Source organism: Falco peregrinus, chromosome 2 (assembly GCF_023634155.1).
Source record: "Falco peregrinus isolate bFalPer1 chromosome 2, bFalPer1.pri, whole genome shotgun sequence".
NCBI lineage: Eukaryota > Metazoa > Chordata > Aves > Falconiformes > Falconidae > Falco > Falco peregrinus.
This window is the reverse complement of record NC_073722.1, coordinates 73834510-73848212: the sequence shown is the minus strand read 5'-3', so window position 1 is coordinate 73848212 and position 13703 is coordinate 73834510. Positions and strand designations below refer to the sequence as shown.

The 13703-nt window shown below is 38.2% G+C and overlaps 1 protein-coding gene across 1 annotated transcript in view; it reads left to right on the top strand.

Moving 5' to 3' along the window:
* The window catches only part of GRID2 (glutamate ionotropic receptor delta type subunit 2), a 730229-nt gene that overhangs the window by 556395 nt on the left and 160131 nt on the right, over window positions 1-13703 (top strand). Inside the window, exon 9 of the mRNA XM_005232525.3 lies at window positions 12458-12559. Coding sequence (XP_005232582.2) covers window positions 12458-12559 — 102 coding nt within the window. The remainder of the gene's footprint in view (window positions 1-12457; window positions 12560-13703) is intronic.

Below are 13703 nucleotides of genomic sequence, written 5' to 3'. Positions count from 1 at the left end.
TCAAGTGGGTACTGTTGCAAATGGGAAGCAGCAAGCAATCAGGGCAAGCATAGCAGCTGTAGTGTGCCTGAAGGTAAGTATAGTATAGTAGCTGTAATGTGCTCAAGAAGGTAATTTGAGCCCAATTACTGATTTGTTAATATAATCTTAAGACAGACATTTCTACCTTCTTAAAAGTAGTAGATCTTTTCAAATCAAAAGGTGATTTTAAAATTCATATTATCCCTTAAAATTAAATCCTAGAAACACTGTAATGAGCACAGTATAACTACTTAGCTGGGTAAATAATCACTGCCATATATGCCACAGTGTGTTCTTAGAAGGCGCTTTGCAATATTAAACTAGCTAAGAAAAATCTCAGTGGTTTTAAGTTCTTATTTCTTTACACAATTTCAGCAATATGTATGCTAAACAGGATCTATTGTGGGAATATAGTGTACTAGCAAATGTAATTCTGATCCTTTGCAAAATAGATTTATAATGTGTTTATGTAGTTTTAATTACTAAGATATGTTGCTAATTTATTTCTGTGGCAAATTCTAGTATCATTAAAGCTGTGATTTTCATTTGTAATAAAAATGTATTTTACTGATTCAGCTATTCTAGAGAGGACTTATTAGAAGTGTCAGTTCATCTTTTAACCTAATGGTTTACTGTTTTCCACAAGGATCGTTTATCTGAGTCTTCAGGTATTGTACTACATATCATTTACCTTTTAAATGTTGTAGATTGTAGTAGATTGTTCTGACAAGCCTATTTACCATAGCAAGAGCAAATACTTGTACTGTATGGAGCAATGAGTTTATAAAATCACTCCCACTGTTAGTCATTCAGGTTCTCCAGAGCAATTTACTAAAAATGTTTTGTCTCAGTAAGCAAAACTCAACTTTTTCCTTCCCAAAATTCTTTAATCTTCCAGTTTTTTCCAGCTGATGGTAAACCAGAAGAGATTTTTTTGTTGTTGTTGTTAGCACATTTCAAAGATTTCTTAGAAACTTTGTGTCTAATTGTCAGAGTAGGTTTTTATACGTCAGAGAGAGTCATAGCCTGTCTCTGTAATGCTATTTTATTGTGGTGCTTTTAAAATTTTTCGGTAGTAAATAACAGGCATATAGAAATGTTTCACTTCTTTCCAAAATGTCATACTATTATTAGACCCCTTCTTTAACAGGCAACTTCCCCACACTCACACACTTAATCAACATATGAAATTTATGTTCACTCACGCCTCTGTTTCTCTAATACAGAAGCACCCACTCCTGTATGTGGCTCCACTGAACTAGCTGCTGACAGGTCCAGCTAGGGATTCTTTAGGTATTCTTCTGTGAAGCACTGATTAGTAGTAAATACAGTGGGCTCCAAACTTGCCTTTAACCATGTATGTTGTGTAATGTGCACGTATAACATAAACATTTTATACAGGTTTTGTACAGCATGTGTCTCAGCTGTGATTGCTCTACAGCATCACCACCAGCAAAAAACACTCTGTATTCAGAATGCCACTTTTCCTGGTGATCAGGTGATGATGCCTCTGAAGTGTCACCGAGGGCATCTTTGAAGGCTATAGGAGCACAGATCCGTCTCAGGGACAGCCTTTCTGTTACATAATGATGTAGCAGATGTCCTGTGGTATATAGAATGGAAAGAAGCTGAATGTATTGTCTGTGCTGAAGATGAGATTATAGTGCTGGTAGTTAGAGAGGAAATTGCTTCTGATCATTATCAGCATAACATTTGGTTATCAGCATAGCAGTTCTCTCAGAGCCTCTAGCACAGAAATAATGTCAGTAACAGTTTATTGATGCTAAAAGACTTGTGCTTTTGGAACTAAGGCTAGATCATCTGGAAACAAAAATCTTGGAAAGGATTATCTGGAACCCACGGAGGGAAGGAACATGGTATGAAACAGACCATGACCTAGTTCTTCAAAGATTTCCCAGTGCCGGATACCCCTGCCCCTGTGCCGATCTTTAGGACCCTAGGTGAACACATCTGCTCTCATTGCAGCTGCATTTAGTGGAAAGATGTTGCCTTTTGTAATCCAGGTTGCTGGCCATGACCATCTCCTTAAATTCACTCTTGACCTTTCTATTATCCACTGCTCCAAGCCTCATGGTCCAAAAACAACCTCAGAAGAAGCTGTTGCTTCTTCTCAGCTGTTGCTTGGTAGTGATACTTTGTTTGGTCATTTGGTGCTAATTTTTTTTATTTCTTTGCTGTCGGTTCTGATTCCTAAGACAGCTGCTCTGTGCTAAGGGAGTGGAAAAAACACCCCACAACCTTATTTTCTTTACTACCAAACTCTCAAAAATGTATGGTCCAGTAAATCACTTGTAATATCTGGTCCATGATCACTGAAAACTGGTGTCACTCTAGCCATACATCCTGTGAGCATGGGTTATACTGGAATAATATTTTCTAACATATCAATGACAAAACGCTGCTTTGATTTACTGGCCAGCATCAAGCCAGTAAGTCTGCGACATATCCAACATAGCAAGCCTCTTTTTATTTCTGTCAACACAGAATAAATCCTGGATTTTAGGACTGGAGTATTGATCTACGTGTAAGCAAAGATTGTTTCAATCTCTGCATTTCCCATTTAAGCATCACAGGAATCTGGAGAATCAACGGAAAGCACTTTATCATCTAGTGCTACGTGTGCTGCATTGTCATGTTAGCTTCTCTGTAGAGATAATCTTGAAGGCAATATTCAAGTAACAACTTGTTTTGGTTTTTTTCACCAAAGGTCTCCGTTGTTTAGGCAGTCCCAGGAGTTCCTTCATATATGCATATATAAAAGGGAAATTAGTTAAATTGTCCTTTCATATGAATTTCTCATGCTTCATCGGCTTTTTGTTGTTGTTGTTTGGGGTTTTTTTGTCTTTGTTGTTGATGCTTTCTAAGCAGGTGTTTCATAGCCCCTGTGCCTGGGAAGCATGTTGCACTGGCATGTCTGAATAGGAGATGGTCCCATCAGAGCTTTCTTTCTTTGTACTATGTTTAAGAAGTAGCTGGCAAATTCTTCTGCGCTAAACAACAGAGAGTGTAAGCTACTTTGATGCTGTATAAGTTTGAACAGATTCTAGACAGGTACAAATATGCTTTAAGATATGTATATCGTCTGCACTGAACAGTGGTGCAAATTCTCACACTACCTCCATATTAATTCCTTTGCCTGTCATGTTGGTGATGAGAGGGTGAATGTGTCTGAGGAGACAGGGACCCACATTCTTTGGGATAAAAATAATATCTTATCACACATGCCTCTTTTTGACTTTGTATCTGAGATTTGGAAGGAGTTTTTTCATGCCAGTATATCACTGCCTTGAGTAAGGCAGGGATGTGTTTCATTGTGTCTCTTATTCTGTGTTTCATGCTGAAGTCAAGAATTACGTAGCAATACCAGACATGCTAAGTCTAAGTATTTATAGAAAACTGAGGGTGTCCTCTTTCAAAGGTTTTCAGAACATGTATTTCCATGATATGCGCATCCTAGGAACATTTCCCATGCTTTACCAAGTCCCGTGAATGCAATTCTTTTTTTTTCATGTATAAGGAATACCACAGCAGCAGTATTGCTCAAAGAGCATTCAGTAGCTAAATAAATAAATAAATACATCTACTTTTGGGTAGGTGGTAGAGAACTGTTTCATTTAAAATCCTTTAGCCTGGCAAAGAAAAAGGGAGATTCCCATATGTTATACCTGGGAAAAAGTATACTTCACAACGTTGTGCTTCTCATGAAAAGATAACCAGCTGTAGAGTTATCACACTTTTTTGTGTGTGTGAATTAAATTTGAAATTAAAAAAAAAAAAATTAAAGCAAAAAATTATTTTGTCACACAAAAATTGACGTAGTTTTGTGTGAACAGTAGTGTGATAATTCTGCTTACACTTCAAAAACAGGGCTAAAGAAGTGCCACTGAGATTAGTCCAGATGTTCTGTAGCCTCATGGGGCCCCACATGTACCTACACACATTGTTCCTTGTCACCTGCCTTTAAAACAAGCATGGATTTTGATAGTACAAGCACAGATCTGTACTACTCCTTTACTACTGTGGCTCCTAGGCTGGAGCTAGACAACAGCCTTTCTTTTTCTTCCCAGCTTGGAGATAGATGAAGCTAATACATAATTCTCCATATGGATTTACTTCCAAAACTGACTCTTAGACTGCTAATTCACTGGTTATATTCAAAGGGAGATTTTCCTTGCAGAATAAAAGCCAAGGTGCTTCTCAGCATGCCTGCTTACAGAGCTGACTGCAATGCAGTGTAGAAGTACCCAAGCAACTCAGCGCTGGCAGCAGTCTGCTGCAGAAGCAGGGTGTTCAGTACAAGCCAATTTAGTCTACTCTGAAGGATTCTCTTATGTGGTTTATTGGACTAGGTTTGTTCAGAATCCTGCCCTGGAAACCCACTTCTTTCCAAGTCAAACAGTGCCGGGTTGGTTCTATGCTATTACAATTTTGATTTATTTCTGGAATGCTGCCCCCAGAATTTTTGAGCCCTGCAACAGTGCAAGCAGGTTTTGTTGTTCCACTTTGTCAAACCCTTTCTGAAAAATCAAGTCCCCCAAAAGCACCTTACTAAGCTGAAGGAAAAGCTGGGAGCCTATTGAAGTATGTTTGTACACTCCCAGGGAACTGATGAAAAGCTGAAATGTGCTGTGCAGGATTTTTGCTACCTGCAGAGGGGGAGTTTCAGGCAACCCAGTGGAAAACAATATTTTTCATTGTCTGTCTCTGATCAAGTTTGATCAAAGGTTTTACTATGATACAAAAATCTTGTATATTGTGATCTAATATGAGCTGGAGTAGCAATTTTGAATATTTTTTGCTTTGATTTCATGAAGATGCAGTGGTGTCCCAGCACAAAGTGGACCAAGTTCAATTATAAACTCTGATTTTTAATGGGGTTTTTTTAGACATCACATGATTTAGATAAAAGACATCCTTTTAAACCCTTAATATGCTTAATGAGAAGAGAGATGAGAATTTGCAATTAAAAATCAAAGTGACTATATCTAAACTGCACACAAGCCTGAACTTTCTTGGTATTATCAATTTCCCTGGAATAATTCATAAACCCGTGAGCAAGCTTCCTGTGTAAAATGAAAATGATACTGCCAGAGTAAAACTCATGAAGAACTTTGATAGTCCAGAAGAGGGTTTGCCTCCCGGACAGAAAAGCAAATACATGTATATGTGTTTTGGGGAAAGATGATTCCTTTTTTTGGAGGAGGAGTCTATTTATGTCATTTTAAGTTCACCTATGTCACCTGATAAACTATAAAAAGTGATAAAATGGACTCTAGACAGTAAAATATATTGTTAAATAAATCATATAAAAGTAGATGCTAGACTTAACGACTAATTACTCTCTTTAGTGAAGCTTTTTCTTCCTTACCAACTTCCTGTTGTTCACAGTGTATTCTGGGCGATATATGGCTGAGCTAGGTCACATCATGAAGTCTGAAAGCCAAGTGTATTACTCACCTCGGGGGGGTTACCGACCTCTTTATAGCTGTTGACCAAAGAACCCCAGCCACCAACAACATGGTCTTGTCGGTTGTTACACTCTTACCTTAATTTTCACCAAAAGAGCAAAACCTGCTTCCTCACAAAGGTCATTTTGGCATTTAAGCAATGCCAGCACGTGCCAGTGGCCTGCATGCGTGTGCTTTCACTGTCCTCTGGTTGTGGTTCAGGGTACATGAACAGGGATGGATGCTTCCCCTGTGAATGTTTGCTGCCATGCAATCTCTGAGCACCACAGGGATTTCCAGGGGAGGGTTTCCTGCACAGCAATCCACTGTGAAGCTGCCGAATAGAAAATGGATGATATCTGCATTGGGTCAAAGAACAGGCTTTTCTGAGTATTTGACTTTAACTGAAATATGGAGGCAGTGGGAGAGAGATCACCATCTGGCTCGTTAATATCCTTGCTGGGTCTTTTGTTCTGAGTTCTGTAAGGATTTCAGGGGACACGAGTGAAAAAAATAAGAAAAGTGAAAGCAAGAGAAGCAGGGCTATACAGTAATGTATTTTGTTATGTCCCATCTGCCTCGTAATATGAGAGAAGAGGGAGGAGCTGAGGGGGAGTTTCCTGAGAGGACTGCCTGAGAGAAAAGGAGATCCAAGGGTTAAAGAGAAAGGAAGAAGGACCCAAAGTGATTTGAAAGATGATTCAAAGCTGAATGAAGTGAAAAGTGAGGTCTCTTTATCAACCCCAACCCTAAACAAAAACAAAAAAAAAAAAAAAAGCAAGACAGGAAAAAGGCACAGGAAACAGCAGGGAAGATCAAGGGAGAGAAAAGCAAAGAGCAAAGAAAGTATGCTGAAAGTGCACAGAGAAATGGCAAGAGGCATTGCAATATAGGAAAGAGCAAGATAACCACAGGTTAGGGAACTGCTGGAGTACTAACTTCACAGAGAGGACTGGAGGAGGAAAAAAGGGTGTTTTCCAAAGATAAAAAGGAAGGCACTTAGAGGAGGGAAATTATTAAAACCACCAAATTTCAAATGAGAGGGAAAGTAGTAATAGGAAAAGTAAGCTAGAGATGAAGGGAGGAAAAGTAAGGGACCATTAGAATGACACTGTTGGTTTGGGGAGATGGTTCGTTATCTTTGAGATGTGGTAATTTACTATACTTTCCAGAAACCATACAAATAGAGTTTCTCTGGAAGCTTCTTGGCCTAATCACCAGGCATGAGCTTCGTAAGTGGAGCAGGCAGTGTTGAGAACAGCTATGCAGTCTGTGCTTTTTTCCCCATATATTCAACGTTTGTCAGTCATCTAAAACATCCAGTTATAACTTCTGGCACCAATCTGGGTGTGTGAGTCCTTGCAAAAATATTGAGGCAAGAGCTGATAGAAGAGCAAACAGCAGGTTACCGGCAGGTAACTTTCCATTAGCTTCTTTATCTCAGTTCAATAAGAAAAAGAAATTTGGGCAGTCCCCAAAGCAAAATATTTTATTAACTGTGTACAGTGTTATTCTGCCATGTGTTTTTAGCTTTAAGGAAAGAAATTCTTACTTAAGTCACTTGCACTTGTGTCTGTGATCAGTTAGTAAAACAAATAGACCACCCTGACTGCTGCAATTATAATCCTTAAGCCACTGGATATAAAACTGAACTTGGGTATTCACATTCTCCTAACATATCTTGAAAATAATAGAGTGAGTCCAGGGGCAGGTCACTCCTCCTGGTCCAGAGAAAAATTAAAGCAATAAAACATACTGTACAAAATAATTAACTGAATGCACAGAACTATATAGGTTTGACCACACAATGTAGGAGAAGCAAGTGCTGCTATACATTATCCAATTTGTTGAACACAGTATTTTCTATTGATCTTAACAACTTACTATTTGCTGACTATTACCTAAGCTCCAGTGAAGGAAGAAGTTAAACAGAAAGCTTTCCTGCTAACCAATCGTATTAGGAAATTACTGTGAAGAACAAAACTGATCCTTGCTTCTTTAATAAAGTCCAGGAGTACAGACGCCCTCAGTTAACCCCTGACCATCAGACTTTTTGCAGATTTACTTGACCAACAGTTAGGTCTGAAAGGACTCTTTAAGCAGGTGACGGTGTCCAACTAAATTGTATATAACTGATAGTAGCAGAAGGTCAACTGAAACATATTTTTTCTGGCTTTTCTGTGAGACATAGGACATTTCATCTGTAGCATTTAGTTTCTGATTTCCTGGTCACTGTCAGACATTAAACAGCAGCTGACAAAAGGCATCAGGAATAATCTGTGCAAAATTATTTCTATGATGTTGTGCTTGAATTTTACCTAAGCTGGTGTCCTAGCAAATTTTGTAAATACTGAATCTACACATCACAAAAAAGTCCTTTTTCATCATTATTTTTTGTTGTGTATCTCATTTTGAGTCTTCCCAGCACACCTGGGAGTTGGAATCTCCTAGCTGAGTGCTGTTTCATGACAGCTTCGTGGTGTCTTTTCCAGTTGTGAGTTTATTATTGTTTGAAATGGAAGAGGGCATTATTAATGCACATTTCTTCTGTTGAAGTCATATCTTGAAAAAAGTCAGTTCCTAAAGCAGGTTGTACCTGAGTGAAAATTGAGAAGGGGTTTTCTGAAGAACATATGGGTAATGCCAGCAAGGGGGGCGGCATTTCTGTGGGTGACCAGCTCTGTTATGAGCTGCTAAACAGTTCCTCAACAGTGCTCTCTGATGAGCATTTCCACCAGAAATATTTTGTCCAGCTGTCTGCAGTAAAACCAAGATATTGTTCATATTTTTTCTTCTGTTTGTGTTTTGGGTTTCTTTTTTGGTTTTTTGTTTGTTTGTTTTTTTCTTTAAATGCAAGGTAAATAAAGGAAAGAGGGGTGATAGTGATCCTGGTATCCTGATGAATTCCAGTTGCAGATGTAAGGGTGTTTTATCTTTCAGATTTCCCTTGCAGCTTCTCTAGAGCATTTAGTGCTCTTGACTGTTTTGGAAGTTGTTGTGATGCAGTCCGAGTTCAAAGTTTGTTACATTGCATTGCAGAGCTGGATAAACCGGTCCTGTATATTTTCTTTATTAATTGAAATAACGGAACACTCTACACTCTCCTAGAATGACAAGCACTTAAGTAATGCATTTGTATTAGTATTCTGGTTTTATTTATTTTCTGTGATTGTCCTCACATCAGGCCAATGTATTTTTCTTGATTAATTGACACAATTGAAATCTGCATTTTACTCTGTCAGGAAAAAAAGAAAAAGTGAAAGCTCTCAGGTATTCAGCAGAGTTCACTGAATACATAGGAAGTAGGGGAGAAAATCTGTCTGTTGTGAAGGCATTATAGATTTTAGTGTTCCAAGTTCCTTATAAATCAGAGTCTGGAAATTGCAGATTTATATAAAATAGATTTTGCCTATTTTAGTATCCATAAACAAATTACAGACCTTCTATAATGCCTAGTTCATATAGGCAAAAATATCTAATGAAGAAGGGAGGTCAACTTTTGGCTCAGCCAGCAAAATAGGAGAGCAAAACACATTCTAATAATGATGATAGAGGGGGTAACAAGCTAGGAGGTGGGGTGGTCAGAAAGAGATTTTAATTGGATATTAAAGGAAGCAGAACATTGACAACTTCTCAATCTTCATCATTTTATATCTGAATGTAGTAGAGGGAATGCTGTCGTTAAATAAAAGAAACTGCAACAGAAGTACAAAGCAATGTAAATTACAACATTTCCATGGTATGAAGATGACAAGTACTGTCCTAAATAAAGTTCCCATCGCCCATATTGTTCTACACAAATCAACCAGATTTACCTTGGGATTCTGTTATTGCCCAATCTATTCTCTCATTTCAACTATCAGAGACAGAAAAAAAGAAAAAGGAAGTAAATACAGAAGTAACAAATGTTTTGCAGAAGCAGTTGAGGGGTAGAAAGTAGAACTGAAGTGGTAGCTTTATACCATTTCCATCTTGCTGTTTCAACAATAGTATCATTTGCTCCTTTCTGCAATGACAAGCTCGAATTGTCATCAATAAATGTTGATTCATTTTCACCTAACAACAGTAAGCAGCTCCCACTCAAAATCAATTTCAACTTTATTGGCAAGGCACTGCACATTTGTCTTTGCCATGACTGTGCTGCTTAAAGGAACAATTGGATTGAAAATTGAATTCATGATAATTGAAAATAAAATGTGCCTTTTTAAAGGAAAATTAGTGCTATGATAAATTTCTGGGAATCAGTTATGTTGGGGATTTTTTCCTTAAAAAGGTAGAATTGGTCAAGCTAAAAAGTTAATTATATAAATATGTATGCATTAATGTGCACAATTAAAAATATACTTTAACCTCAAAAGGATACAAAGGCTCTTCAGTAACTTCCTAGGATTTAAAATCTGGCAAAAGCAGTAACAATTTCTGTGGTGATTATACTTCCAGCACATTTGGTTATGCTAGTTGTATCTAAGTTCTAATTAGTTTCTTTATGTGACTAAGAATGAAAACTGCCAAATTGATTTAATGCACTTTTGTTCTGAACTTAATGCCATTTTCAATATTTTTAGTACAGAAAAATTAGACTATCAAATGCTTTCCTTCCCAGGATGGCAGTGATGTATCCCATACAGCGCACAGCGCGCGCACTTCAAATGCCTTCACTATGTTTCACTGCGTTATTACAGGTAACACACTTCAGCAATTAGGTTATTCAGCTCAAAGCATTGGAAGGCTTTGCCAGAGGAGTGATGAGGACCTGGAACATGTCAGCAGTTCATCCATACTGCTGTGGACAGCTAGACATGCTGTGGAGGTACAGAAGAAGCAGAGATGGCCACTATAATTTGTGATCAGATAGAAATGTGAAATGAGGAAACCAAGCAGTGGTAGTTTGTGCTTTTATTTAGAAATAGCTATTGGGAAGGTGAGTAATTGCAAGAGAAAAATACGATGCCTCGTACTTTCATTCCTCCTCGTATCCTACTGCTACTTCCAATGATTTCTGCCAGAGTTCTGAATCCAGTAGATCCTTGATTCAATTATTACTTGACATTAAAAGTATGGTCATCGTTACCCTTGCTCATCCCCTGACAATAGTATAATCTTAACTTCAAAGTGGTAAGAATTAGGACAGCCCTGAGCCCTTCTGAAAATGGCAGAGAGACATTGCTACATTGTTTTAAGCCCATCTTCTGTTGGGAAACATAGAATCATAGGAACATTTAAGTTGGAAAAGACCTTTAAGATCATCGAGTCAAACCTAACCTCTATACCATTGCAGAAAGGTTTGGGGTTTTTGCTTTTTGAGGTGTGCATTTCTTAAGGAGACAGCTTCAAAGAATTGATATCAATATATTGAAATTATATAATTTAGAAGTTGCTTTGAAATACCTTATTGGATGTAATGGAGAAAACAAATATTTCGAACGGTCTACTTCTTAATTTGTTAAATGTGTGTACTCAGAGTTAGTTCCTCATTTTCTGTCTCACTTTGAAAGATCTATGAAACACATATACACAAGCTTTTCCCATGAAGGACTGAAAATAACTCTTTCTGTAAATTTGTGTTCAATCACAACCAGCAAAGGTACTCCCGTTCTTTCACAGACCCCTTCAGCTGGGTCAGGTACCCTGCCATTTCAGTGACTGTGCATTAAAGTACAGAAATATTTTGGATGGTTTACAGTTTATATTTCTCACAGTTTATAGGGTTGCATTCTCTGAGAGACCAATCCTGGTAGAGGCCACTGGGCCCAGCAGTAACCTACTGATGTTAATCTTGGTCTTGTTAGAGCAAGACCTTTTGTGCCTTTAAATAGAGACATGAAAACCACCTGGGTTTAGAGGCTTAAGTTACCTACATGAGTCAGAAGATAAGCATCCCTCCATAGATTTTGTGCACAGCCCATGGAGGATGCAATTCAGAGCAAGAACTGGTACCTGCAGGTGCCTACCTCTTTTTACTCTATAACAGGTTTACATAGGCAATTATTTTATATGCTATAATTGAGACTCTGCTCCAAACTCCTCTGCAATCAGTCATTGTCCTGTTGGGTTTTGAATTTAACAGTAGTAATTGTACAGGACAGATGAATGTGGTAATGAATTCCAAAAATGAAACTTTGTAATGTTTGTACATGGTACTAAGGGATGCGTGGTTGGTTGGTCTTTTTCTCTGTACCCAAGACAAGCATCTACCGTTGTGTAAAAATGTAGAAAGTTATATTTTTAGGTAAGCTAACTTATAGGTCAGTATCTACTACATCTAGATTGAAAGGCAGTTAGTCCTACAGAGAAACCTGAAGAAAAAGCTTCTGTCCATAGAAGCCCAAGAAATGCAATAACACCAATGCAGCACATCTTGCTGCTGCTTTTTTTACTGCATTATCTGTTGCAGTCCTTTCTCAGTACCGTGGTGTGCCTATTCAATGGTCTTTTCCTCAATCATCTTTAAATGTGATTTTTAACCTTGCTAAAAATCACTGCTGTTTCATTATCAATGAGTAGTATAAGCTTTAATTAAAACTAGTGTAATTCCTTTCATCAGAGTTCTGCTAGGAAAGACGGGCTGGAGCAGACAGCATGCTAAAATTATAGTAGCTATTATTTCTCCAATTAGTGTATTACTGAAAGCAAGGTACAAATATTGTTACAGCCATACTACTTTTTTAAATATTTTCCATTAACATAGAAGTCCTCCCTGAGCTCTTCTAAAGTAATACATATACCACCAAACCCTGGATGCTGTCATCCATTGCACACTGGTATTTAAGAGCGTAAACTGATATCCCTAATTGCTTAATTTGCAAATTAAAGATGAATCTGTGTGCAAGCCCTTCTCTGATTTTTCATCTCATTGGTTCCAGAAGGTGTACTGTTTATTTCTTGTGTTCTTGCTTAAAGCTACCTAAGAGGAATGACTAGCAAATTTTAATGGGCAATGAGCAAATCATTTCCGTTTTCCCTTTCAGCTTGGCTGCTGGAATCCCATCACTGGTCTGAATGGGTCACTAACAGACAGAAAGCTGGAGAATAACATGCGAGGTGTGGTTCTGCGTGTGGTGACTGTGCTGGTAAGTAGATCTTCATCCTTTTGCACTAGCAGGAATGTATTTTCTTCCTCTTGCCTCACCTTTTTATTAAACACACCATTTTACCAAGAAATTAATCGATGTTTGAGTGTCTGATTCCAGCTTGTAAATACCAGAGCAATGGAGCAATTTACACAAAATAAAATTATTTATCAGTACAGTTCATTTCAGAATTAAAATCTGCTTCTTCCACAGACACATACTAAATTAGATAAGGCAACCATATGAACTGATAAAGGGCAACCTCAAGTGCCATGTTAGCTAAAGTTACCTAGCTAAAACTCTAAACGATTCATAAGATGTAGCTGCTTTCCAATTACCTTGCCAAATTGAGTGCAGTCTGACACAATTTGCCACACAGAAAATATTCAAGGTCAGCTTAGGGTGAGTAACTCTAGTACAGTAAAACATCCACTGTCCCCTCCTAGATCTTCTTCAGCCAGGTTCTTCCCCTCTGTGGACACTTTGAATTAAGCAGCTGCAGCAAAGTAGTTGGTTTAAAACTGAACAGACAATTCCCTCCAGAATAGGAAGGTATTTTGTGGTAGGAGGCCAGTGCGAGCAGAATTTATTAAAGCTGGGAGGAGGGGAAGAAAGAACTAAAAAGAAATTAATAAGACATGTAGGCCTCTTTAGACTGATGCCCAAACATAAAGTTGACCCAAGGCTGCAGAACTGTGAAGGTTATATTGAGCTACTTCACTGTCTCTACTATCTCCTTGTGATTTCCATTACCAATTTGGTGTTTGAGGGCCTGACCACTTGCTTATGAAGAACAAGGCAAGAGTGGTTTCCACGGTTTGCATTGCTTACATTATATGATGAAGGAAAAGGCTCAACCAGGGGTGGAAAGTGAAATTACCAGAGCATGTCAGTGCCACAAACAGAGGAGTTTTGTACCCCTCCAATTAATTATATTATCTGTTGGAGTGTCCAGTCTGTTCCAGCTCTTAGTATGCTAGAGAACTTCCTGTGAGACGTACAAAAAAAAGCAAACCCCAACCTAATAAGCGTGAAGGCACAGAAAAAGACAAAGCAGTAGTGGGGGGTTTATACTTTTAAGTACATGTTCACCACAATAGCATCATGGTGGCAGTGGCTGGACTTTGTGATTTGCCTGACCCTC